Source organism: Melitaea cinxia, chromosome 18 (genome assembly GCF_905220565.1).
Source record: "Melitaea cinxia chromosome 18, ilMelCinx1.1, whole genome shotgun sequence".
Classification (NCBI taxonomy): domain Eukaryota; kingdom Metazoa; phylum Arthropoda; class Insecta; order Lepidoptera; family Nymphalidae; genus Melitaea; species Melitaea cinxia.
Genome location: NC_059411.1, coordinates 8,251,049 through 8,277,465, shown reverse-complemented (window position 1 = coordinate 8,277,465; position 26,417 = coordinate 8,251,049). Strand labels below are relative to the sequence as shown.

Sequence of the window (26,417 nt, the reverse complement as noted above, 5' to 3'; positions counted from 1 at the left end):
TCGATATTTACTAAAATATATAATTTGTGTTATTAGTATAAAGAAGCTTTATTTCGTGCAGCTAGAATAGAACTATTATAATGCTCTCTAGCACTAATATTTAGCTTTACTATAAATTCCATAATCGACTGAAAAATTATGATTAAATGACCTTATTCAAAAGCAAAATGTATTTAAAAAAACATTAGTACATAATTATGATTGTGCCTTTGTGTATTATTGACATTTAGACATGGGCGTTTCGTTTACACGTTTAAAATTGTCACAACATACTGTAAAATTAATACTGTCAACATACTTTTTTTAAAAACTTACTTTTTACATTATCTCTCTAAAATAAATATAATATAGGAATGGTATTAATAACAAATGTAATCTTGATTTATGTAATTTTAAAACCTAATACATTAGTATGTGTATATTTTTTTCCATTATTGTATTAAGTTATTAAACTAATACACTTTTATATTTATGATTTTTACTCACATTTTACTATGGAAATAAATCTGCGCTCAGAATATGTAGTAGTTTTATTGGTGTTTTATTGTACCTAACGAGTATTTACTTATCAAGTTCAGATAAAAAATTAAAATCAATAAATTTATATATCTGCTTCATAAATTAAAGCCAAATCAATGAAATCCTTATCACCGTATTTAATTTCTAAACAATTAATGTTTGCTCTTTAAAGCGTTTTATTCACAATATGATAACCCTTTACAATACATAATTGTAGTAGTCTTTGCTAATAAAAAATAAAAGCTAACATGCGCGAAAATAACAATGACGGGACTCGCGTGCTCTATCTTTCACTATTACCGTACTAAACCAGGACAGGAGGAGTAGATAGCAAATTCACTACTAAAGTAGGAATTTGTAAATTTGTTCTTTTTTATAAGAGTACCTATAGTATTGATACTTATCTTAATTGTAGGAATAGTTTGTCACTTGATAACTACAAGTAGTACTTTTTGAATTTTTTCCTATTCTTTCTTCAAATTGTCCGAATTTTCCAAAAATGTTTTATTACTCAAGGGTTAAACTCGTGTGTCTAAAGTTGATTTTAATTCCTAAATTGCTATAATATTTGTACTGATCGATCAATAAAAATCAATTTAGTTCGTAATAATGGGTACTTTGGATAAAGATCAAGATATGTAACAAAATTTAGGCACAATAACGACTTGAGAATGCTAAATTCTTGCATAGAATGTCAATATGCAATTTTATACTAGTATTTTGTGCTCTAGCACAACAGGATATATCCTGCTCAAAATCTGGAGCAGCCCATCTGGGGAAGTACCTCAAGCTTACAATCACACACACATAAACCACAAATTACTAAAAATCACAGCTAAATAATATTGCTCTCAAGTCTGTTTTGTTCCCGTCATAAGTAAGGTGGCTAGAGTGCTTAGGGTGGTTCGAGGTATGGTTTACGGGTGTCACAAGCGTCCATAGGCTACTAGTCATACCATCAGATGAGCCGTAAGCTAGTTTAACCTAGTCATATAAAAAAATCACTTACTTGTGAGAACAGCTGACCCTCCGGTCTCCTGGCGAGGGATGATAAATGGCAGCGAACTACAAGATGGCAATCATCCATCACAGTGTTGAAAAACCGCCTGGTCGGCAGCAGAGCTTCCAGGTCTATCATTAGCTCCAGGAACCGCTCGCAGTATCTGAGGATGAAAGTTTTATTGTAACGAGGCACAGCAGGAATTTCCTGCTCAAATTATGGAGCAGCCCGACTGGGGTAGTACCCCGACCTTACAGAAGATCACAGCAAAATAATACTGTTTTCAAGTAGCATTGTGTTCCTGTTGGTGAGTAAGGTGACCAGAGCTCCTGGGAGGGACTGGGGATTGGGTCGGCAACGCGCTTGCGATGCTTCTGGTGTTGCAGCCGTCTATAAGCTATGGTAATCTCTTACCATCAGGTGAGCCGTACGCTTGTTTGCGGACCTAGTGATATAAAAAAAAAAAAGAACCGGCAACCGTGTATGACGTTGAGATTAGAGGAAGGAAATGGAGGAGGTGTGAAGTGAGTGGAAAGGAGAGTAGAGTAACTTATTGATTTTATGATTTCCACTATTGTCCACTAGACTGTTGTCTGAATACCGCAAATGTACTGTTGAGCAAAGATCTTTTTTCCTATATAGGAAGAGGGTTGGAGTTTATTTAATTTCGATGAATAATTTCCCAACTAAGCAGTATTCTTATCCGGTCGTAAGAAAGTATAGTAAATTGACGTTTGATATGAGTTGTTTGATTTTCTGTGAGATTTATTTTTTTTAGAGGTTTTTTTTTTATTTGGGTTTTTTAACATATTTATCTTCAACACTGCGGAAAAGATAGACTTAATGAGAAATTTCTTTGACGCGTTATATTTGTCAGGCCGATTTGGACGCGGTTAAATGAGTTTGTTTTAATAAATACACAGACTTACCTGATTGAATGTGAGTCAACATCGCCTTCCTCGGGGATGCTTTCCAAAATTCTAATAAACTTGATCATTAAACGTTGTAAATAACGTCTCTCCCAGTTTAATTTCTCTAATTGTTCGGGTTTATCTTTCTTTTGTATCGCCCGCCAGTATTTACGCCATTTTGGCACGGCTTTGAACTCTTGATTTCTTCTGCCTAAAATTCGTTACAAAAATATTGAAGCAATTGAAAGCTTTGTTCTTATCACAATAAATTTACTATTAATTACGATTTTTTAACAATTACTTGCAGGTTTTAAAAATAAAAAAGGTCGATTATTAATGGTCGATTTTTGTCTGTGTCCTATGCAATATTTTTTTTAAACATTAATAGGAATCTACATACATAGTTGCCTGTTTTACATATCACCTAAAAAATATATGAGGTTTTAAAATATAAGGTTGGTGGTGATTTAATTTTTAAAAAACAAAAATTACTTTAAATAAAAAATATGATAATTTATTGACTTAAGATTAAAGGTTTTGTAGAAAAACTAATAAATGCTAAAAGATAAATAAATATATAAGCGCCTCACACTCAACGACCCCCAGTAGGATTTCGGAAGAACATCAAGAATCGGCCAACATCTACTTTTCATATCCCTAAGTTATAGGGGAGGGGCGATTAAGGGGGTTAATAAGATAAATGGCAAAACAAAGGTTGTGGGGTCAGTTGGTAAAACCTTAAATTAAGGTAAATCTGTGAAGTCAACCGCCTTTTTCTAGTGTATTTGACTGTTATATGTATGTTGTTGATTTAAATAAAGATACAAATATTCCATTAACAAAGTGCCCTAAGCTTTTACAATGAAAAAAAAACAAATATGCCTAAATAAATAATAACATACCTTCTTGTAAACTGATCCACATGCTAAGTGATACAAGTCGCTTCACTTGGTCGCGACAGAGTTGTACTTCCATACTACCGAAGCAGTGATTCAGAAACAGTAACAGTGCAGTCTGCTCTCGCATGTTACTGAATTCCTCTACGATACTTGCTCTTAACACTTGCTCGAAAAATCCAGGAAAATGATCTGGTTTCTTTAAAAATGCCTGATGAGAATTAAAAATAGTTTATTTTAACAAGTTCAACGGTGTACTGTATATAGTTATACTATAAATCAAAATTAATTTTTGATGTAACTATTATAATATTTATGAAAATAAATGAGTAAAACTCTGAAACGTTTAAAAAATATAACAAATATTTTATATAATTATAATTTTATATTTACTAAAAATAGAAAATGATAATTATGTGAAAAGCGATTTACTCTATTTTTTAAATTTTATTAATACAAAATATATTTAACTTATACTACTACTGGCAAAAACTGAATTTTTCTTCTAACCTGCCACGCTGGCACTCTTTCACGAAACTTTTCATTAATCATGACGATGATTGACATCATGTGCGCGTGTGACGCCTTCTCCGCCTCATAGTGAGGCCACAAGTAGTTCTCTAGGTACTGAGAAAATTCTAACATCATAATACGTCGTATGGCGAAACTGCAAAGGATAACAAAACGAAAAGTTAAAAATTTAATGAATCTGTAATCTCATAGCACTTTTTTGGCTTTATTTGAAATCTAGTTGTAACTTTCAAAGAATGAATGTAAGTCATATTAAAATGCTAATTCAATCATTAAAAATCTATAGTTCTACAATTTTTTTTTATTTTTTTTAAATAAAAGTATTAGTACATATATATTAGTTTTTATTGTGTTACGTTTATAGGATTTATTTATAGAGAGCACTATTTTTATTGAGAAAGCCATGTTTTAAAAAAGTTATTAAAAAAATGTTTAATAAGTGGTGTTAACAGCAAAATTATTTTTTAAAATATAGACATTAATTATCTACATTTAAAAAAATTACGGACTAAAAAATTCATTTATTCTACTATAAAACAAAAATATACAAAATCATGATCATCATAAAATTTATAATGTAAACCTATAAAAAAATTAGACAATGAACAATAACAATGGATAAGTTTTAAAACTGGCAAATTTAAAAAATAAATGAGGTCAATGCACTAAATCCATTAGGCCATTGACCCTGAAAGTCTTTTTATTAAATTCAATTAGGCCAAGACTGGAATTTCCTAGAAATCATCTTCTAAATTAAAATATATACTTACTTGGAGCCGAGTATCTCAGCTTGGTATATAGATTCCACGATAGCGGCATCGTAAGGTAAGTGATTATCTTTAGTTTGCGGTGACCAGTACTGATTTGCGAGCTGTGAACATTGAAACAACCATATTGAATTTGAAATCAATGAGGAATGTTACATAGATTTGTTTTGGTAAATAAGACCAGTGGGCTGCTTCGGTGCTATAAAAGCCTACATGATACAATTATGTGATTATTTTACAGGAACTTTAAGACAGTGTAACTTAATAAATTAATGGTGTTTTGTATGTATCCGTATATATTTTTCTTGTTAATTTATTCAAAAAATATTGTATTAGAATGTTACGCTATAGGAATGAAGGTTTAAGTTCTTTATATACCTAATTCCTACTAATATTACAAAGATAATGTAAGTTTGTTTGTTAGCTTTCACGCGAAAAATACTTAACTGATCATCATGAAACTTTGTACACATATTCTTAGAGGTATTAGATACTTTTTATTAAAGAAAAACTTCAATGCGAGCGAAGCAGCGGGTAAAAGCTAGTTTTATTTTATTTACTTATTTTATTTATTTATGCTTTATTGTACACCACAACGACTTTTAAACAATAAACACATTTAAAAAAAACATTTACAGACTGTGAAGTACAATGGGCGGACTTATGGCTTTTTAGCCATTTCTTCCAGACAATCCAAAATATTTAGATAAAAAGTTTTAGATATTTATATGCAGATCTTATACATATTTGTTACTATTATTTTGATTAGAACAGTAAATCTTAACAATATATGAGAAAGTACACATTTTATTGTTTTGTGGTAAGCTTTTAATTATTAATAAATAAATAGTAGGTATTATAATTTCTTCTATGATAAGAAAAAAATAGTTGAAGTAACCTCAATATTGTGAATTACCTTTTACATTATGATTTTATACAACACACTTGCAATTTTTTTGTATATAAAAAAGACATAAGAAAAAAAATTGCTAATCTTTGAAATACAGGGGGACATGAAATATGTATAATAAGTAAGGTGTGTTGTATGTATGATGGATAACTCTTGGATTCCTTTTATTTCCTTTAAAATGTTATCGTATTTTAATATGTATGTTGTACATATAATATATAACTCTTAGATTCATGTGTTTAATTTTAATTATTGACTTTATTTACTTTGCATAATTTGACGAAATAAGTAACAACCTCAAAATGTAGCGAGTACGTAAAAATAATAAACTTAAAACAGGAGATGGTTTTTTTAGCTTCATAATTAGATATATAAAGTTAGAATAACATTGTTTATAATTGTTTTATAATTATAAAGAAGACATACAATAAAAGAGTCTTATAAACACCGAAAACATAACCTCGCTTTTGATTACTTACCAACGTTATTCTATCTGCATTTATTTGAGAGAGGGTAGGTAGAGGTATTTTGGGTTTATCGGGTGAGGGCTGAACGTCTGCCTTCATTTTATTTAGTATCCAAATACTTAAACGTAAGGAATAACACTAAAACATAAAATCAAGAAATGTTCGTTTATCAACAATTGACTTTGAGTCAAACAAAATATTGTCAGTGTCAGTTTGACAATCTAATAACTGCGTTCTAAAATCTTCTGTAAACTTTATTTCCAATATATAAAAGTAATATTTAATTATAAATTTTAACTGTATGAAATTATTAACTTATTTTTTAAAACGTTTGTGTATATAACATATAAAATATATTCTAAAAACCTTAATACATTAACACTCTGTCCATTTAATTTCGATTTATTCGTAAATACATTTTTATTATTAACTCAGTGCAGCTATGTGTATTAGTAGCCTGTAAAATTTGTAGTAATAAAAGCATTTGTTGCAGACATATAAAAATGATGTTCGATCCACCTGACTTTCCTTACAAAGAGTTGACGGATTCTATAAGTGAGCATTATAGTACAGATGATATTCTCTTTAACAGCGATGCTGTAGTCATTGACTCAATCTCGAATGATAAAGATCTTGTAAAAGTTACAGAGGAAATGATTTCATCGGTAGAAAATCGCTTAACCTATAATTCTAATAATGCAGGACAAGTTTTTAACATTGAAAGCAGGTCCATCTTAGATGCAGAACAAAACCTAGGACTATATGTTTTACAACCGGATAATTCACTAAACTACGAACCTACTTTGTTAGATGATAATACAGTTAATCAATTTCTGTTGCCTGTTCAGACATCTTTAAATAAAGAAAAGGTTATTTTTATTATTCAATATAAATTCAATTTAATATAACATAGTGTGTGGTCGTAAACGAAAAAAAAAGGAACTAAATTAGTTACATCGATAAGTAATAATTGTCAAGTAAATACGTAAGTTATAAATCGCGCTTAATTCAAAAAGTGCTTGTCAGATCTTGATCAAATTTAAAAGTGGACACATATCAAATACCAGCTTTTGATTCAAAAAGAATCATCAAAATCAGTGCACACAGTAAAAAGGTATGAGGTATAATAATACCTAAAGTAAACTTTTTACAACGATTATATTAGAGATAGCTCAAAAAGTAGGTACTTGTCAGATTTTGAACAAAATTTTAACGAGATCGGGTGACAAGTACCACCTTTCGATTCAAAAAGAATCGTCGAAATTGGTCCAGCCAGTGAAAAATAACAGTAGAATTGAAAACCTCCTCCTTTTGTTGCAGCTGGTTTAAAACTGTTATATATTTTAAATGTATTATACACATTTTATAATATCGCATTTAAATTATTTTATATTGGTTACTCTTTTGTATATCTAAGTTTGAAAGATGAAAGAACAACATTTAATAAAATAAATAGGTACACTATACGAGTTACCCGTTCTGGAGTTGTGATGTGTGTCGTCATCTTAACTCTGGCGGTCGTGGGTTCGAGTCCTACTCAAAACAGATATATTTGTGCAATTTTTTTTTCGGTCTGTGTAATTGTGTTCTTATGGATATTCCCACTGTACCTCAAAGAGCACGTAAGCTGTCGTTCTTGGTCTTTGTCATTCACAATTATTAGCGATCGCTACTCTTGATTGGGAAAAATTCCGACAACGTACAGTTGATCAACGTAGTGGACAAAATTTTTATTTTTCGACTATTCTGAGAAAAAAATCTTTTCCTAGCAGTGAGATGACAGATTACACAGGCTGATTTAAATCAATTTAAACAATTTCGTAGTTCCAGTATACATATCTATAACTATGTTAATATTTTCAGGATAGTGAAAATATAGGTCCTGATTTATTAGCTCTACATTCGTGCGTGATTTGTCACGAAATATTCACTACGGATGCGGATCTACTCGATCACACGATTTCTGTGCACGTTTCCGACCAACCCCTGGAGCAAGAGACTAACCTTTCTCTGTCTGCTGCTATAAATAATATCAATTTGGAAGGTAAGTGGAAAATGTAACTTAATTACGAAAAAAAGAGGATTAGAAATTACTTTTTTAGTTACAATTTTGGAAACGAATACTTTAGACCCGATTAGCCCGGATTAGATTAGACCCGGCCATAGGTATCAAAAATATTAATAATTATTTTTTTTCTAATTATCGTGTCTAACATTTTAATAAAAGATCAAAAAAACCCGACACCGAAATCTTACGATTAAATAAGGGATTTAATGCCAAGAGTACAAAATATATAAAATCTTTTTAAAATTGAATTTGCGAGAAAAGTGTTTTTCTTCTGACCATTATTCTAATTGTATCGATTTGTATCCGCCATGTTGAGGCAACCAAAATTGAAAATATATAGAAAGAAACATACTTTTTGGTTGAAGGAGAATTAGTTGAAAATGCACACAAATTTAATCATCAGCTTTCCGCATATATTTTGTAATTTCCTATTCTTTCTAAACCTAAGTATAGTTCAGCAATGCAATTAGGTCGAATGCCTTGATTTTCTCTCATTTTTGGGTCGGAGCGCCTGACTACGAACGACGGGACGACGACAAAAGGACGAACATCGCAATATACTATGTTCTTTATAAAATAGGTCAGCAAATTGCATGTACTCGATAAAAGTGGACACTTATTACTATTTAAAAGCAAAGCGGACATCGTTCTAAAACTTCATAACGTGACTAATCATTACAAAAATTATCTACTTGTTATATAATGATACTATATAGATAATTAGTTGACATTATTTGTTTTGTTTTTGTTACAGAACCAAACATAAGTTCTGAGTGCGAGTGGTTGGTGTGTGGTGTCTGCGAGCGAGTGCTGTCGACCGCGCTTGAATCCGAACCCCGCGGTGAGTTAATAATTAGCTCGCAATTGACATACATACCTACTGCTCCTCCCTGGTAACGAAAACAAAAAGATATAACAAAGCTTAATTAGGATAGAAGTCAAACAACGTTGAAAATTATGTACGCGACATTATATTGTCATAGAGTGGGTATTGTTTTTTGTTAAAAAGTATGCGCTATTCAAATCTCAAGTGCAAGTGCCGAAACTGAAGTATGTGTGAAAGAATACGTTCGAGAGCTTGACTCGGATCCTTGAGCATAACTTCACATATGAGAAATTGTTACAGGTACCTTTTAAAACTACCTACTTGAAATTGTATTTGAAGTTGAAGACTGAGTTTAGTATTTTGCATCTAAAAAGAACAAAATAATACGTTAAACAATAATAACTCATATAGCATTTATACTATGGATGGTGTTTATTACGTATGAGTAAATTATCACACAAAAGATGCTTATAAATGGATTTTAAAAAAAACTATTAAAATTGATATTAAAATTAAAAGTATACCTACTTTACACAAGGAACTAGGAAATATACCGCAGTATTTTTTGCAGAACAATTATGTTGTACGGACATAAGCGGCAAGGGCAGCGTGGGTTCCCGAAGGCTTACCTCTATGTTTGTGTGTGAATACTGCAGCTACCTGTTCGCCACCGGTGAAGCGTTAGACCGCCACCGACTGACGTGCTTCGGCCAAGAAGATATTTATCCCGTACAATCAGTTAGGAATATTTTCTCTACTAGATTTTTATGCCTAGTTTTTTATGGATGATAATGTGGTACAATTATGTTAAGTCGCGATTGACCAGAGTCCAAGATGGCCCAGAGGAAGAATTATGTCTTACTCTGAGTCGATCCGATGGTCGCGGTTAAAAGTTTAATTGTTTCAAACTCATGTCAAACTTAGCAGTAAAAGAAATTATAACGAAAAGATGAGTTCAATAAAGTTTAATATGAAAATAGTTTTCATTTAAAAATTCTTTTCATTATCTTCTATAAAACTCAGCTTATTTAATTTTAAAACTTAATCTAAAAATTACCAAGCAAACCAAAAAAACACACCTATTTCAACAGGAAGAAACAATTATAGAATCAAGCGCAGTTCCACTACCTGAAAATTACATTTTTTGTAACATTTGTGGCAAGCAATGCGAGACAGAAGAAGAATTAAAACACCATGGGGTTGAGTGTCACAAGCCAGCGAGCAGGCGCCGACCGTACAACACCAAGAATAGTAATAAGATGTGGAATTGTGGGTCTTGTAATCAACTTTTCACTACTGCAAGGTATAACATTGCTTGATGCATAGATTTTTTAGCATATCATTTTTCTTTATCATAATCTATATAATTAAAAAAAACCTCTTTAGTACGACCTTATTGCCGTTTTTTTGTGATTGTATGTCACCAACGTAAGTAAAGAAACTCAAAATTACTTATGTGTTAAACTCTAAATGCGGGATGATATTTGGTATGAATATTTCTACAAAACCTTTAGTTTGACTGTTCTGTCCTGTTCTTCTAAACCAATGGATGTTGTAAATTAAACATGGTATATTTCTATTCATACTTTTTGTTAACTAGTAACGACGAGTATCGACTCCGCATTCTTCATACGTTAGATTATAACCACCCATACGAAGTAGAGCCACATAGCTAGTTACAAAAAAAAATGTACCTATATATATATTTATAGGCTAAAATGTTGCAGATTCGATCTAATTTCGTATAAAATTATTTTACAATAATTGTGTTTGCAGGCAAAGGAAAAAAACCGACTTCAATTATATCGACAAGTAATACAACGTAGGTAGACGAAAAATTAGTCAAGTAAATACACATTATCAAAAATCCAAAAGTTGTAATTAGATCTCGATGAAATTTAAATGTCATATGATCATCGGCTTTCGATTAAATTAAAAATCATCAAAATCGGTACACCCAGTAAAAAGTTATGCGGATTTTCGAGAGTTTCCTTCGATTTCTCTGGGATCCCATCATCAGATCCTGGTTTCCTTATCATGGTACCCAAACTAGGGATATCGCCTTTCCAACAAAAAAATAATTATCAAAATCGATGTTATGACGATGTTATCCCCGACAATACATAAAAAAAATATACGGTTGAATTGAGTAACCTCATCCTTTTTTGAAGTCGGTTAAAACTACAATTTTTTTTAGGAGTATTGTATTGTAATATTTTGTCAACAGTAATTATTTACAAATATAAATATTTATATTAATTTATTTCGCTTTAAAAGTTTAACAAATTTAGTCATTCACTTATTATATCGCTCTGGTATAGGTCCCAGTTGTTATTAAAGATATTCGATAAAAAATATTTCTTATTGTAGGCTAATTATCCCTTGTCCGGGGTGCAGTAGCGTGGTTAGGAGTGACAACATTTCTCCTGCATGGAGAAAGAGGCTTATACCCAGCAGCGGGAGGCTACAGGCTGAATCAATCAATCGATCTAATTATTTCTTGGTTTGTTTGAACACAGAGAGTTGTATCGTCACAAGCGGGGTGAAGACCGTCCTCCCGGCACGCCGCTCACGGCGTACGTCTGCGAAGAGTGCGACAAGGTCCTGGGCAGCATGTGCGCTCTGCACACGCACAAAAAAATGCACAAAGTTTCTAAACCTGTAAGTCTTGTGTACTTTTAAACAATTATATAACGTTTAGTATTTAGATTGCTGTCTCATGATATTTTTTTTTTATTTCTTTCATATAGTTTTAAATATATATATATATTTTTATTAACTAGTCTGCTGAAGTGAAAGAAACCTACCTAAACCTCAGTCTCATAGACAGGCTTGGCAAGTTAGAAATGGCTTAATTTCGATATTTCATTGACTCTCTATAAAGTCTGTGTTATAGCATAAGAATAAGCAACTTAAAATTATTGGAATAAAACTCAACAATAAAAGCTACAAAATCCTTCTAGTTCTTAAGAAATGATACAATCGTAGAATTGTGATTAACCGATAATAATTAGTAAAGATGTTAAGCGATGGTGGCAAGTCTAAAATCTGCAATATAGTTGTAGCTCTTCTGTGATGATAACTATTATCGACCGTGATCATATAATGTCGGCTCCACCTGCTCGTCTGTTACGAATAGTTTTTCCTAAAAAACAAATACCTTGATGTGGCCCTAGATCAACAGTGAATAATTGGTAGGCTGTTATTTCACTTAGTTTTAAAACGAAGAATATTAACATTGTACTAATTTGCTGAAGGGTTATCCATGTCGAGTCTGTGGTCGACGATTCAACCAGTCTGGTCATCTGGCTATACATATGCGTATGCACACGGGAGAACGACCGTACCCTTGTGATCTTTGCTCTAAGGCTTTTAAAGTTAAGGTAAATAGGTTTGATTTAATAAAAAAAACTATTAAGAATTTTATTGTTGTCTCCGAATTGTCTTAATTTAAGAAAGTTTGAGAAAACGCAACATATATTTATTAGGTAAATATTTCTATCAAACGCATGCCTAATTATCACAAACGGGAATCCCTTCTTTTTGTCTTCGATTGGCGTTTAGTCACAAACTGTAAAATATAGAGATATTATAATATTTGATTGCAAGAATATCCTTTATTGGCCTTAATAACTATTAAATAAAGTATAAACTATTCAGAACTATAAAGTACATTGTCGTTTATATTGTACGCAGTCCATGGATAAAAGTTTAGATGACTTTTAACTTTCGGCGGGAATGCAGCGTGTTCTCGAAACCTCTGGGAAAAGTGTAAGCTAGAGTTTCAATGTTCTTCACGTGTAACTTTCACAGAACATATTTAATCTAAGAAACTTTCCGCTTATAATATACTTTGTGACAGTAAGACGAGCGCCCTCCCGCTACTGGGACCGCCACTACAATAACTTTTTGTAAAATAATAAAAATATCAGTTCTTTTATTACTCGGACGACTAAGGATCTGTGAGAAACTTGTTTTCTACCTTAAAAATGATAATACAGTATTAGCGATAAATTTCTTAAGTTATGATTAGTATTAAAAACTTACTTGTAAATAGACATTTACATGTGACATTTAACTAACGTTTAACTTTTAAACGAAACAAAATGTAATTTCTAAGCACTAAAATAAACCCATCATACCAGCGACGAAGCTTCGATTACAAAAAGCGACTTCGCGATATTAATTATCCATAGTTCAAGTGAGCTTCCCAGATTTTTTTTCGTAGGACATAATGTAAAGGTTCTTTCACATAGACCGGGCCCGAGATTGTTGGATAGCGTTTTACTTTACATCCACAGTTGAGTTACGTGAAGCCTATAGCATCTTACCATCTGTCAGACAGTTTCTTGAGCCCCAATAAATTTGCTTTCAGTGTTTCGCACTGATCACATATCCTCAAGCATCCTCTTGTCCTCCCTAAAACCTCGAGTATCCTTTGAAATTTAACAATCAACTTTTATAAATGTATTTAAATTAAATTTGAAGTACGATCAAAATTATCTGCGGAAAGTCGGGGTAGAGTCGGCAACGCGCTTGCAATACTTCACACAGCATACGCTTACCACAGGCGGAATGTAAGCATGTTAGCGACTACAATAAATAATCTATACTAATGTTATAAAGCTGAAAAGTTTGTTTATTCGTTAGGAACGTTAAGTTAAAGTTAGGAACTACCGGTTCGAATTGAGAATTTTTTTTTGTGTTGGATAGCCCATTTACCGCGGAAGGCAGACTATACAATATATTAGTACGTTTTTTCCTCAAATGAACGCGGATGAAACCGCGAGACACAGCTAGTGGTATTAATAAAATGAGCTCAGCTCTTCGCCGGTGTGTGAGAACGATCCCTGAGGTGGTGTGCGTGGCAGGTGGAGCGCGACGACCACCGCCGGACGCACACCGGCGAGCGCCCCTTCGCGTGCGCCGCCTGCCCCAAGACGTTCACTGCCGCAGCACGCTTGCGTGAACACGCGCGCATACACACCGATCAAAGGTTAACTATATTACTGGATATTTATCACTACACTTGTCCCGTTTTTGTTAATATCTAACACCACATTGTGGGAAAATGTGAGGGTCGAGGTGATTAAGACTTACATATCCAAATTTCGATTAACAGCGTGTGTGAGTCGATGCGTAATTGACGTGTAAACGTATGACGTTGCAGATAATATCGTTAAACTGAAACTAATTTCTTTAATACAATTAATAATTATCGATAATTTAATATAATTAACATTACATATTACTACCTGGACGACGCGTTGGCGCAACGATTACAGCCATGGATTGTACCTGTTGCGCTAGCGGTTGCGGGTTCGATCCCCACACATGACAAACCTTTGTATTGGCCATACAGGTGTTTGTCGTGGTCTGGGTGTTTGTGCAGTCCTTGTGGGTCTCCCCACCGTGCCTCGGAAAGCACGGTAAGCCGCCGGTCCCGGTTGTTATCATGTACACCTGATAGCGATCGTTACTCATAGTAGGGAATATATCCGCCAACCCGCATTGGAGCAGCGTGGTGGATTAAGCTCTAATCCTTCTCCTACGTGGAGAAAGAGGCCTATGCCCAGTAGTGGGATATTAAAGGCTGAAGCGGTTACTACCTAGACTACTATAGCGTAAAACATTATAAGCCTTTTTTGTACTGGATAATGTAAGATCCTTAATTTATAATGCTCTTGTGAGGTTCGGGATGTTCCTCGTGTAGGTTTAGTACGTAGTATACTGGTATAAAAAAATCGTAACATAAAAAATAACACAATAATTATACGAAATGGTTATTATAATAATAATAAAAAAACATTTTTTTTTTGTTTAATTTTTTTTACATTCAAAATCCTTAGAAAAGTATACATAAGACCAAGTATAAGAAAATTATAGGCGAATAAAAATATATATACTGACATAAAGTGTAAAAGCAAGATTATTTTTGGAACGAAGTTCCTTACGGCAGGCTTGACATTTGGCTGGGCGAGAGAACTAAAAAAAAATGTGATACTAAAACCGTAAGAAAAATATATATCGGAAGTGACGTAATATCAGTCACACGACTGTATAACATGACGTTTGTAAAACTAAAATATTACTAGTAAACTTTTTTTTTAAATTATTTATGTAATTTTATACTGTGGACAAAAATAAATAAAGCTATATGGTTTTTTTATTTCACTTAATAGTTTGAATAATAATAATTATTATTATTTTGTTTGATTTATTTTATTTATTTTATTTGTTATTTTTTAAAATACTAAATTTCCTAAATACTTTCATATACATAATTAAAAACCAATCAACAAAATTAAAAAAAAATCAAGAACTATAAAATATATATAAAATTCAACATATTTTTTCAAATTGTGTTGCACCTATACTATCCGAAGGAACTTCGTTCCTACCTGGTGTTCCATGACACCACATAATTTATCTATTTTTAACAGACTTGTTAAAAAATCTGTTATGAACGCAGCGCAGATTTTTCTCAAATATATGTATATTTATGTCGGTGATGATGGGCTGATAACGTTATTAAGAGTCAATAATATCGAAGTATTATTTTATTATGTCAATGATACGATATCATCCAGTGGATAAATCAACTGAATCATACCCAACGTCATCATCATTACCATCCAGTGGATAAATCAACTGAATCATAACAACTTGCAAAATCGATTCTGAACTCACGACGAGTTCAGAATCGATTTTGCAAGTTGTTAAGTTAAAAATTCAATACATTAACATTCATAACATTAAAACTCGTCATCATGTTAGAACTTGCGTGATTCAGATGAAATTTCGAGACATGAACTTATCTGCCAATAATGTGAGAAATTGTGGTGGACAAAAAGCTCCTGTAATTCTATTACGATTTCTTAATCTGAGATAGTACATAGTATATGGCCAGTAGTTTTACACTTACTGTTACTAAATAGTGTTTTAACGAAAAACAATAATTGTGTTTGCTCGCAAACGAAAAAAAAATCGACTTCAATTACATCGACGAGTAATACAACGTAGATCGACGAAAAAATAGTCAAGTAACTACGCGTTTTCAAAGATTACTCAAAAAGTAGTTATCAGATCTCAATAAAATAAATAACTTTCTACTGGATGTACCGATTTTGATAATTCTTTTTTTGTTAGAAAGGAGATATCCCTAGTTTAGTACCATGATAAGGAAACCAGGATCTGATGATGGGATCCCATAGAAATCGGGGGAAACTCTTGAAAATCCGCAACAACTTTTTACTGGGTGTACCGATTTTGATAATTCTTTTTTTGCTGGAAAGGAGATATCCCTACTTTAGTACCATGATAAGGAAACCAGGATCTGATGATGGAATCCCAGAGAAATCGAGGGAAACTCTCGAAAATCCGCATAACTTTTTACTGGGTTTACCGATTTTAATGATTTTTAATTTAATCGAAAGCCGATGTTTTATGATGTTTCTGATTACAACTTTTAGAGTAATCTTTGATAATGCGTATTTACTTGACTATGTTTTCGTCTACCTACGTACTTGTCAATATAATTGAAGTCGGTTTTCCTTCGTTTGCCTGCAAACAATTATTTTATACTGCAGTAAGAGTCGAGTAAGCTATTAGAGTTAGTTTAGTTACAAGCCAACTCTAGCCTCACTGTCAACACATGTTTTTTTTTTATTGTGGTATCGCAGAGGAACCCATTTACGGGTAATATCCGGGACGCCCGGGTAAGCATTTCAAGACCGTATATCGGCTTCAGCACTTGGGGGTGCAATACCGACCAAGACCCCGCGGGAGCCTTTAGCCATTTTAATCCCGGATCTGCAGGCAACAGGATCCCTCCAGCGACAGGCTGGCCTCGATGAAAAGGCCAGACTTCTCCTCCATGGGGACTTTTCGGCTCACCTCTGAACAATCCCGACGACGCCGTGTCCAGCAGGACCGGTTTCTGGACACGGGTACAGAGGCATTACTGGAGACGTATTAAGTAGCGCCTCCTACGCACCCCCGTTCGTCGCCTGCGGACGGAGGCCTCGTCGGCGGCCTTCTCTCTCACCCGCTCATCATTCTCCTGAGACCATCGCTTTCCAGGACTCGTCGTCGCCGAGCATAGCAGTGATGACGCTCGGGAGGGACAAGTCCCCTCCGAGGACTGTTGTCAGACGCAGCGCCGCCCATCTCGGGCACACCTCGAGGGTGTGCTGGGCCGAGTCCATCGCTGCACCACAATCGTGATATCCAGTCGTCGGCTCCCTGTGGGACGTCCGACACAAGTAGTTAGCAAGGCTGCCATGCCCTCCTACCCAAGACGTATGAGTAGGTCTCAGCAAGAACCTCTGCCATGAGCTCCCTCGGGGGGTCGCCAGCTAGAGCAGTAGCTGCAGCCCACGATACCTTACGGTACCCCCGGATCACCCTCACCGCGATGATCCTCTGTGCAGATAGCAGCGCGGCCTTATTCCTCGCAGAGAGGTGAACGGCCCAAACCGGGGTACCGTACATCGCCATGCTCCGGCAGACTCCGGAATATAGCTGACTGCAGGCGACGCTAAGTCCTCCGAGGTTCGGGAGGAGTCTGCCTATTGCACTCACCACCTTCGTGACCTTCGGTCCTAATAAGATGAGCCCCAGGTATTTGATTTGGGGGCTCGTCCTGACCCTCCCCTCTCCGATCTGCAGAGTAGATCTTGCGTCCCGTCCCGCGGAAGAGGAGGGCTTCGGTCTTGTCAATTCTGACACGAAGCCACAAACTCCTTATGCGGCTGATTACAAGGTCGAGTCCGACCTCGACCAGCCGCGCCACCTCCTTGTAGTCTCGTCCCCTGGAGTAAACGAGGGTGTCATCCGCGTAGCAGATGACACCCATCCCGGGGAAGAGCCGGCCTCGCAGGACCCAGCCGAACATGTCCCACATGATCGGGTTCAGCACCGATCCCTGCGGGACACCGCAGCCCACTCGCCGCCACTCCACGGAACCCGACCGATTCTCGAGGTTCACTTTCCGATCGGAGAGATACGCAACCAACATCCTCCCTAGATACGGGCGCACTCCGAAGAATTTCAGGTCCTTCCGAATCACTGCGTGCGGGAGGCTATTGAAGGCGTTTGCGATGTCCAATGACACCGCGACCACCACCTCCCTCCCGTGTTCCGCTTCACCCGTCACTACCCGCAGGCGTTTGAGGGCGTCGATGGTCTAAACCCGAATTGAGATTCTGAGAATCCGAGATCCGAGCCTTCCTCAACGTGCTGAACGAGCCGGGAGGCCACTATTCTCGCCAAGGCCTTCCCAGCTTCGTTCAGCAACACCACCGGTCGCACCGACGAAGCCGAGTCTGGGGTCCCGCCTTGCCTTAGGAAGTAGACAGAGATTAAGTAATATAATACTTGCTTGCTACATTTTTAAACCATTTCACGATTCAGCCTGTAACATCCCTCTGCAGCCAGGCCTCTTTCTCCATGTAGAAGAAGGATAGGCGCTTAATCCATAAAAAATAAAGTCATCTAAACCATATATATTTAATAATTTTAATTATTCATATTCCTTTAAGAAACATGAAGGTACAGGTTAAATCAACGTCACGGTAGAGGATGAGTAACTACGAGTATAATTGTGGGTAGAACCATGCGGGACATCAAGCTATAAATATAGTCTTTCATTTTTTATGTTTTATCTGTTCTACGATAAAGAAAAACAACACAAGGAAAGATCGCTTTGTAAAAATACTCATCAATTTGTTTTGTTTTTAACGTTTTCCTATTACTCATAAGCGTTGTTAACACGTTGATACTACAATGATTATGTTTATTCTATTTTAACCGAGTTCCAAAAAAGGAGTAGGTAGGTACCATCAGGTGAGCTGTACGCTTGTTTGCCGACCTAGTTATAAAAAAAATACTTGACTATTTTTTCGTCGATCTATACGACCAATTTTGATTATTCTTGTTTTAATCGAAAGCTAATGCATGTCTTGTGGTTGATCGAGATTTAATGAATACTTTTTGAGGAAACTTTGATAACGCGTATTTACTTGTCTATTATTTTATCTACTTAAGTACGTTGTATTACTTGTCGATGTAATTGAAGTCGGTTTTTTTTCGTTTGCGAGCAAACACAATGATTAGAATATCAAGCAGCATTATTCAAAGACATATTTGTATAATTATAATGTACCTATTTGTTTATAGGTTTTGTCAGACAAATTAAGAATTTACTATGTGCCCATACGAATTCACCAGCTGGTGATGACTTTTATAAATGCTGATTAGACTTAGCTTCGTAGATTCATTGGCGAAGTGTTACAATACAAAACCAAAGATTTTTTTAATTGGCATAAGAATGATGTACTTATCTGTTGGTCAAGTTATAATGATTTAATTTTTATCATTTTCACAATTTATTATTCTTTGCTAACAGACAACGAGTGCTCTAGTGATTAAAAATAGGTAAATTAAAAAAGAAACGTATTGTGTATTGTTTAAAATTATAATAAGTCAATACATATGTACAATATATGTACTTCTTTACACATGTATATTAAAATATATAGATGGTACAAGAACTCGCTAACAGATGGCGCTACTATTCACATTATGTCAAAGCTACTCCGAAATACATAATATGAAATGTACTCAAATCTGTAAAATGCAATTCGTTTACAAATTGAAACATTGAAATAAAATAGAATAAAAAATTAAATTCTTTAACTATTTAGTTCATAAGCACCTATATGTATAAAAATTTAGAACTATCACCTAAGGTATCTTAGTCTCTGTGACGGTGAAGACGTAACATATATAACATAAGTAGGGTCTGTTTACCTCATTAATGAGTACGATAGATAAGTATCTGAAGTCGGAGCCGAGAAGCAGTTAAATCTCGCTGGCGACCAATATCTGTTACCCGGTGACCGGTTCATTTAGGGTTAACAAGTCTATGGTAACTGTTTTAATAGTTTTGAAATAGTTTATTAGTATTTATACCTAACCTGTTTGAAGTTCATGGTAAGGTGGGAATTTATTTTGTAGTTTAGCCTGGATTGAATGTTTTAAGCCGAAAATATTATTATTAAAATAAATCCTGACAAGCATGTGCAATTAAGGTAGGGTCAGGAATAGAAAGAGAACATTAATAATGGACTTGCTTGTATGGTCTAAATAATGTCTACGTATTATTTTCTCATAAGGTTTGTTTTTTATAGTCTAAAATCGGCAATATTTTAGCAAACAAGGTAAAGTAGAGGTAGGCTGTACTTTTTTTTTGTTTTGTTTTGTAGGTTTGTTTTTACAATGATATTTAAGAGAGATAATATTTAAGAAAAATAGAAAAGCATCAGAATTTGAAAATTAACATTTTATTTAAGTCTTCGTTAAAGCACATCCCCTCTTCCCGTGGGTGTCGTAGGAGTCTAAGGGATAACACAGTTCCACTACCAAATTGAAACTTATAAAGCCGACGATAGCGAGATAACTATCCAACCGCTGGCTTTGAAACACACAGGCCGAAGACAGCCGGGCAGCAGCGTCTTCGGTGCGACAAAGCCAGCCCTGCGATCACTAACCCGCCTGCCCAGCGTGGTGACTATGGGTAACACACATGAGCCCACGCCATTTTTGGCGCGAACTTGTGGAGGCCTATGTCCAGCAGTGCACTGCGATAGGCTGAAGCGATGAAAGCAATTTCATGTGGTGCACGAAACATCCACAGGGTGAAAGTTCTGATGATGTAAAAACAGTATGAAAACTGATTTAATGGTATATAAAGTATAATTAGTTACTTTTAGACGCTCGATAACAACGATATCGACGCGCGCTCTAGTTCTGCGCACGTCTAATTAATCTGAATAGCGCGGGTATTCTTCTGATATTGTCGTTGCCTGGATGGCTACTAGGTATAATATATTGAGGTCTGATAACAAAATTAATAAACTCAAACGAGCTATGACAAATTACCTACTATAACAATCAAAGAGAAACATTCGAACAGAAGGTTCAATATAACTTAGGTTTGGAAGCTCTTTTACGTTTCGAATGGTGACCAGCAGTCCTACTGTCCAACCTATACAGCGGAGGAGGCCTATGGCAATGTTGTTACAGGCTGTTACAGTATAAATTATGAAAGGCGATTAGTTTTACATTTATATCTAAGAATTTTGTAAAAAAAGTGGTAAAAAATACGGAAATTTAGTTTCTTTCTTTTCTACAAAAACTTACTTTATTATTTTTATAATCATTTAATTTTAACCCATGGTACGTTGCGTAAATAAATGCATGTGCCGGATAGCGAACATATCTGTCCAATAGAGCTTGAACCTTATTATCTTCCAGGCCATACAAATGCGATATTTGTGGCGCTGCATTCCGAAGGCCCTACGCTCGCACCGTCCACACTCTGATACACACTGGGGAGAAGCCACATGAGTGTGACGTGTGTGGAACTGCCTTTAGGTAAATACTATTTGTCTATTTATTAATACTGTTGTCGTAATAGTGTTGTCGTCGTGGTCGTCTACTGCGCAACTAATGATTGAATTATAAATTCAATTAAATTGTAGAAATATATAAAATTCAGTTTACTACTACTTTTTATTTTTGAATGCATAAATAATACTATAAAATCTCTTACTTGTACTATTTTGATACTAAAAAAACCTTGATCAAGAGTTCTAGAGTATAAATATACATAATAGATACCTACCTATAAAGTCAGTGGAAACCTAATTAAATGAAATAACGTTATAAGTTTGTTAGTAACGAAGAGTTATATTTATATAATTGTCCTTATTTTACTTATTATTTGTAACCAGTTTTATTTTTATTTTTATTTTTCAAGTAAAGATACGTTAATTTCATTTATGAATACAACTCGCTCGTATGAGTCGTGATCGTAATATTTTAAGCATTCATTATAAACTTTTTCGATAGGCTGACTTTTTACTACAAAAAAAAAAAAAATAATAATAATAATAAGACTGACAGAATTTATAATATTCAGAATTATATATTTCCTGCTCAAAATTTGGAGCAGCCCGACAGGGGTAGTACCTTGACCGTACAGAAGATCACAGCTAAATAGTACTGTTTTCAAGCAGTATTATGTTTCTGTTGGTGAGTAAGGTGACCAGAGCTCCTGGGGGAATTGGGGATAGGGTCGGTAACGCACTTGCGATGCTTCTGCTGTTGCAGGCGTCTGTAAGCTACGGTAATCGCTTACCATCAGGTGAGCCGTACGCTTGTTTGCCGACCTAGTTATATATATTTAAAAAAATGCAATTCAAAAAAATCAATATCTTCATATACCCGATGTATTTTGACTCAAATAACATCATATGCACAACTGTATATTTAATATTTTATATCGTTGCTTTATAGTAGTTTAATGGTGAGTTGATATAGTTGTACTGCAACTCCCTGTTACGTTAGCGGTTGCGGATTCGATCGCCGCTCACGACATCCGCTAAACGGCCTTAACGTCCTTTATGGTCTTTTTTTTCTTTGATGTTGATTATAGGCGCCACTAAACCCGCTGTTTTTTATTAATAAATCAACAATGTACCTTTCACTTCTTTTTATAATATACTGTAATAGGACTCTCTACATTTGATTTGTTGAAATTTTTTAAAAATTTAACACTTCAAGCTTTCCTCAAATTCAGTTTCATATAAAAAATTCTGCTTTAATATATCTATTACGTGTTAGAAGTCAGTCTATAAGCCATAAAAGTGGGACTCAAACTAATGTAAAATATAAAATGTTATTCAATGTGACGGAAAAGCATATTATATTGGTGCAGTGGTCACAAGAACTGGTTGTTGCGCTAATGTCCGCGTGTTCAATCCCCACTCGTATTTGTGTAGAGCTGTTATGTGTATGTTTACTTACTATTTGTGTGAAAAATAACGCAGGATTTTCTGTACTTGAAATATTGTACTTCTCATAACCATAACAATTAATTATTTACAAGTTGTAATTTAGTTTCAAATAGGAATGAGTATTAAAAATATTAAAAAATATGAACCGAATTGTTAATTGTTGATGGTAGATATGTCTTACAATGCGTTAATTTTTTTTAAACCTAGTCCAACGAGTCTTTCCAGCTAAAAGTAAAAACTAACTTCGAAAAAAATAAGCACAATTATGTTTTGTCTTTTTCTTTGTTTATGCCAAAAAACTATGACTAATTAGTATGAATGGGACAAGTATAGCCATGAGTCACTGCTAGAAAGAGCTCTAAATGGTAACGATTCAGTTCCATAAACTTATAATAGATGTCGTTAGTGTGTCGAAAGCACATGTGTATCGAAAATGTATTTACTTTAACTATCTCAGAAGTGTAATGTTTTCAAGTCTGTATATATGTATTATGCATACATTTATGTATATTTCTTATGTATCTTTATTTATCTGGGACATAAAATTGAAAATAAGTTTAAATATAAGTTGTCATTCTTGTGTAGGTGAAGTACTTGTCGCGTAGAAATTTTGCGATTACAGAATTGTAAACTTCCTTAATATTTGTTGCTAAAAATTGCTTTATTTCATCTTACCTTCTTCTCATAACAGGCGTTCTGGAGATATGTGGAAGCATAAAAGAACTCTACACGGAATTCAGGCGACCAGCGGTGATGCAAAATAGAGACCTGTCTTTAATGGAAAACTATTTTTTTTATAAATACTTTTATACTACTGATTGTAAGCTCAAGCTCTGTGCTTTTATGTCATGAATGCTATTATTTAACGGAAGAATCTAAACGTTTTATTTAAATTCGCAAATTACATAATAAATTCATAGAATCGCCATGACTGCATTATACACTGTAATTATGACGACATTGAGCATTTAAAATGACGTCCGTTACTGCTGTAGCGTAATATCTTTAGATACAAACTTTTTATTTTTACATGTACAGAACTTGAAAACTTTATTATAAATGGTATTCTGATTATATTGTCATTTCTTCTGATCTTTCGTAGTTGTCGAATTTAGGATACGTCATTTTTATTATTTAAGGTTTGAATGAATACGTTGGGTAAAATAAAAGGCTGTGCTTTCTTCAACAGTAAATATTTATTATAAAAATTGCTCTTATAGCCACATTTCTGTTTCTATAATATATATAATATTTATGTTCATTCTTTGTGCCATTGTTTCACAAAATTATTCCTGTTCTTGTATTTTACGACACAACAGCTTAAACAATAATTATATTACAATATTTTTTTTTTTACATTAGAACACAGGGAAACAATTTTGAACAACTCCTAACATGAGGAACGTATAACAATTCGATGTGCGGAACAAGTATATTCAAAATTGATTTCACAATTTTCTAACGGGAGTATTTTCTAGAATATACACAATCGTTTCAATAATAAATCCTGTTATTTTTGGTAACCAATGGCAATGGAAAACACTAAGAAATTACACTTACATAATGTAATTATAAAGTTACGTATCTTGGTGTCGGGCGCGTTTCTTTGAAACGCTCCCGACTGTGAGAAGACGGATGAGACAGGTGTACTGTCCACAATTATTGCTGTAGTCACAACACAGAGCGCATCGCGGAGCGCACCTCGCCGTGCCCAACAGGCGGCCTGGAGTGGTACGGCTCGGCGTCTTGTCCTTTGTACATAATTGATTCTGGCACAGAAACACCAGGACACACCAACTACCAAGTTTACATGTTGAGCACGATTTACAAATCTTTTATGATACTTTTATACAATTTTGATATATTTTATTGAAACATTAATCGGTTTAAAGATAAGGTAATTTAATAGAACGTTTAAAATCTGTGTTTTTTTGTACATGATTGCAAGCATATGAAACGGTTTATGCCCCTGTCGCACCCGCGCCGATGCATTACACTAATTGGTACAGTCGAGATAATTTTAAACTAAAAACCTTACGTGTAGACATTACTTACTCAAATACTTTAAGTACGTTTAAATTAAAATTGAAAATTTCTTCGAGCGCCGTCCGACAGGGCCATAACGCGGGAGGCTTAGTACAAATTTGTAGGTATATTATATTCAATAGAGTCGTTTACCCATAATTCGCTAACTTACTTAAGTAAACCATCACAACCAACCATACGGACAAGTTTAACAAAAAAATCTAGGTAAGTATGCAAAATAAAAATAAAATGAGAAAACGATCGGAGCTCAGCACTCATTAACTATCCAGTGCATCACTTACGAGTTTAAAACCCACGAATTACAACTAATTAGACATCTTTCAAATCGGTACTGGCAATATTTTGTGACACCTTATATTAAAACGAATTATAATATGTAACTTTTAAATCTGTACTCGAGCGTATTGGACAGAATAGAGGTCGTATGATACACCGCGGAGGCGCCGGGCTAGAGCCGGCCCGCGCCGATAAAATTATTACTTTACAATATGTATTTACAACGGCCGCGAGTCACCGCGCCATAATGCCCAACTCCGTATATAATAATATGTACATTAAATTTAAGAACATAGTTTCTCTCATTAGCTACCGAATCACAATTCAAATATTTGAGTAATTGACAACGGTGGACAAACATGCGCCGGAGCACTAATGCATCTTACTTTATTGAAATTTGTACTTTGCTCTATTAAAAGTCGTGCTAGGTAGGTATGTTTGGTCCATGCAGTCGATTTCCGAGTCGCGAGACGGGACGCGCCGGGAGCGGTCGGCGCCAGCGAGCGGTTACATTCATCGTAACTAAAAATCTTAAGCTCTTCGATGAAATTAGTAAATTTTATCAATAATAAGTAAATGCCGTGGTTTGCTATGTCGTTCGCGTCGCTGCTCCGACCGCAAATCTCGATGACACGCAAACTCATTAAGTCCCATTTCACGCAAGTTGCTCGCAACCCGGCGTCACTAGCGAGAGGACATATCATTGCTAGGCCACCGAGGAACGCTCCGTTACACGTCGATGCCGTAGCACCGGGTTGACTAGAACTCTCCTAGGGAGGCCGGGTTGGCTCTATCTACTGTTATTAACTTAGTATTTTCGATGTCTCAAATCTCATTGTATTCTCAAACCGATCAATAGTATCAGTCAAACGTCCCTACTTTATGAAGAAGCTAAGGAAGTTTCCGCTAAAGAGATCCGATAGCCCTCTAATGAACGTCGATACAAAACTAGAATTGAATACTGCAAATAAATTGTTCGTTTCACTTATATTTTAACTAATTACATAGTAGGAACTGTATGTAATTATTAGTAGTAAACTCCGTAAGAAAGTATTGAATCATAGTTTCATTAGTAGGTACGTGTTATTCCTAAATTTGTATTATTTAATTATTGTTCTTAATAGGTACATATTGATAAAAGTAAAACGTCAAGTAGGTGGCCATCGGACTCTCGGACAGATTTCGTTCATTTCACAATTCCGACTGTGCGAGGCCTTAAGTACGACCGGTACAGTGTTAAATCACGTTTCACAAATTCCAATTATTCAATTTATAATGATGCTAAAATTCGTGAGACTTCCATACATGACTGTCGATAAGGCTGTTTAATTGACACTC

At 34.7% G+C, this 26,417-nt stretch overlaps 2 protein-coding genes across 2 annotated transcripts in view; one reads left to right on the top strand and one right to left on the bottom strand.

The window, feature by feature from the left end:
• The window catches only part of LOC123662244 (RNA helicase aquarius), a 110,169-nt gene extending 103,981 nt beyond the window's left edge, over positions 1-6,188 (bottom strand). The window contains exons 1-6 of the mRNA XM_045597115.1: positions 6,014-6,188; positions 4,628-4,728; positions 3,837-3,993; positions 3,333-3,537; positions 2,449-2,641; positions 1,529-1,682 (exon numbers count right to left, since the gene is read on the bottom strand). Coding sequence (XP_045453071.1) covers positions 1,529-1,682; positions 2,449-2,641; positions 3,333-3,537; positions 3,837-3,993; positions 4,628-4,728; positions 6,014-6,100 — 897 coding nt within the window. The 5' untranslated portion in view covers positions 6,101-6,188. The remainder of the gene's footprint in view (positions 1-1,528; positions 1,683-2,448; positions 2,642-3,332; positions 3,538-3,836; positions 3,994-4,627; positions 4,729-6,013) is intronic.
• Positions 6,189-6,504: 316 nt separating this feature from the next.
• Positions 6,505-23,943, top strand: LOC123661984 (zinc finger protein 2 homolog). Its single transcript, XM_045596886.1, has 10 exons — positions 6,505-6,870; positions 7,865-8,032; positions 8,832-8,910; positions 9,467-9,624; positions 9,987-10,198; positions 11,415-11,556; positions 12,153-12,278; positions 13,767-13,891; positions 21,214-21,333; positions 23,449-23,943. The coding sequence occupies exons 1-10, from the start codon at positions 6,505-6,507 to the stop codon at positions 23,519-23,521; spliced, it is 1,569 nt and encodes a 522-aa protein (XP_045452842.1). The 3' UTR covers positions 23,522-23,943.
• The last annotated feature ends 2,474 nt before the right edge of the window (positions 23,944-26,417 follow it).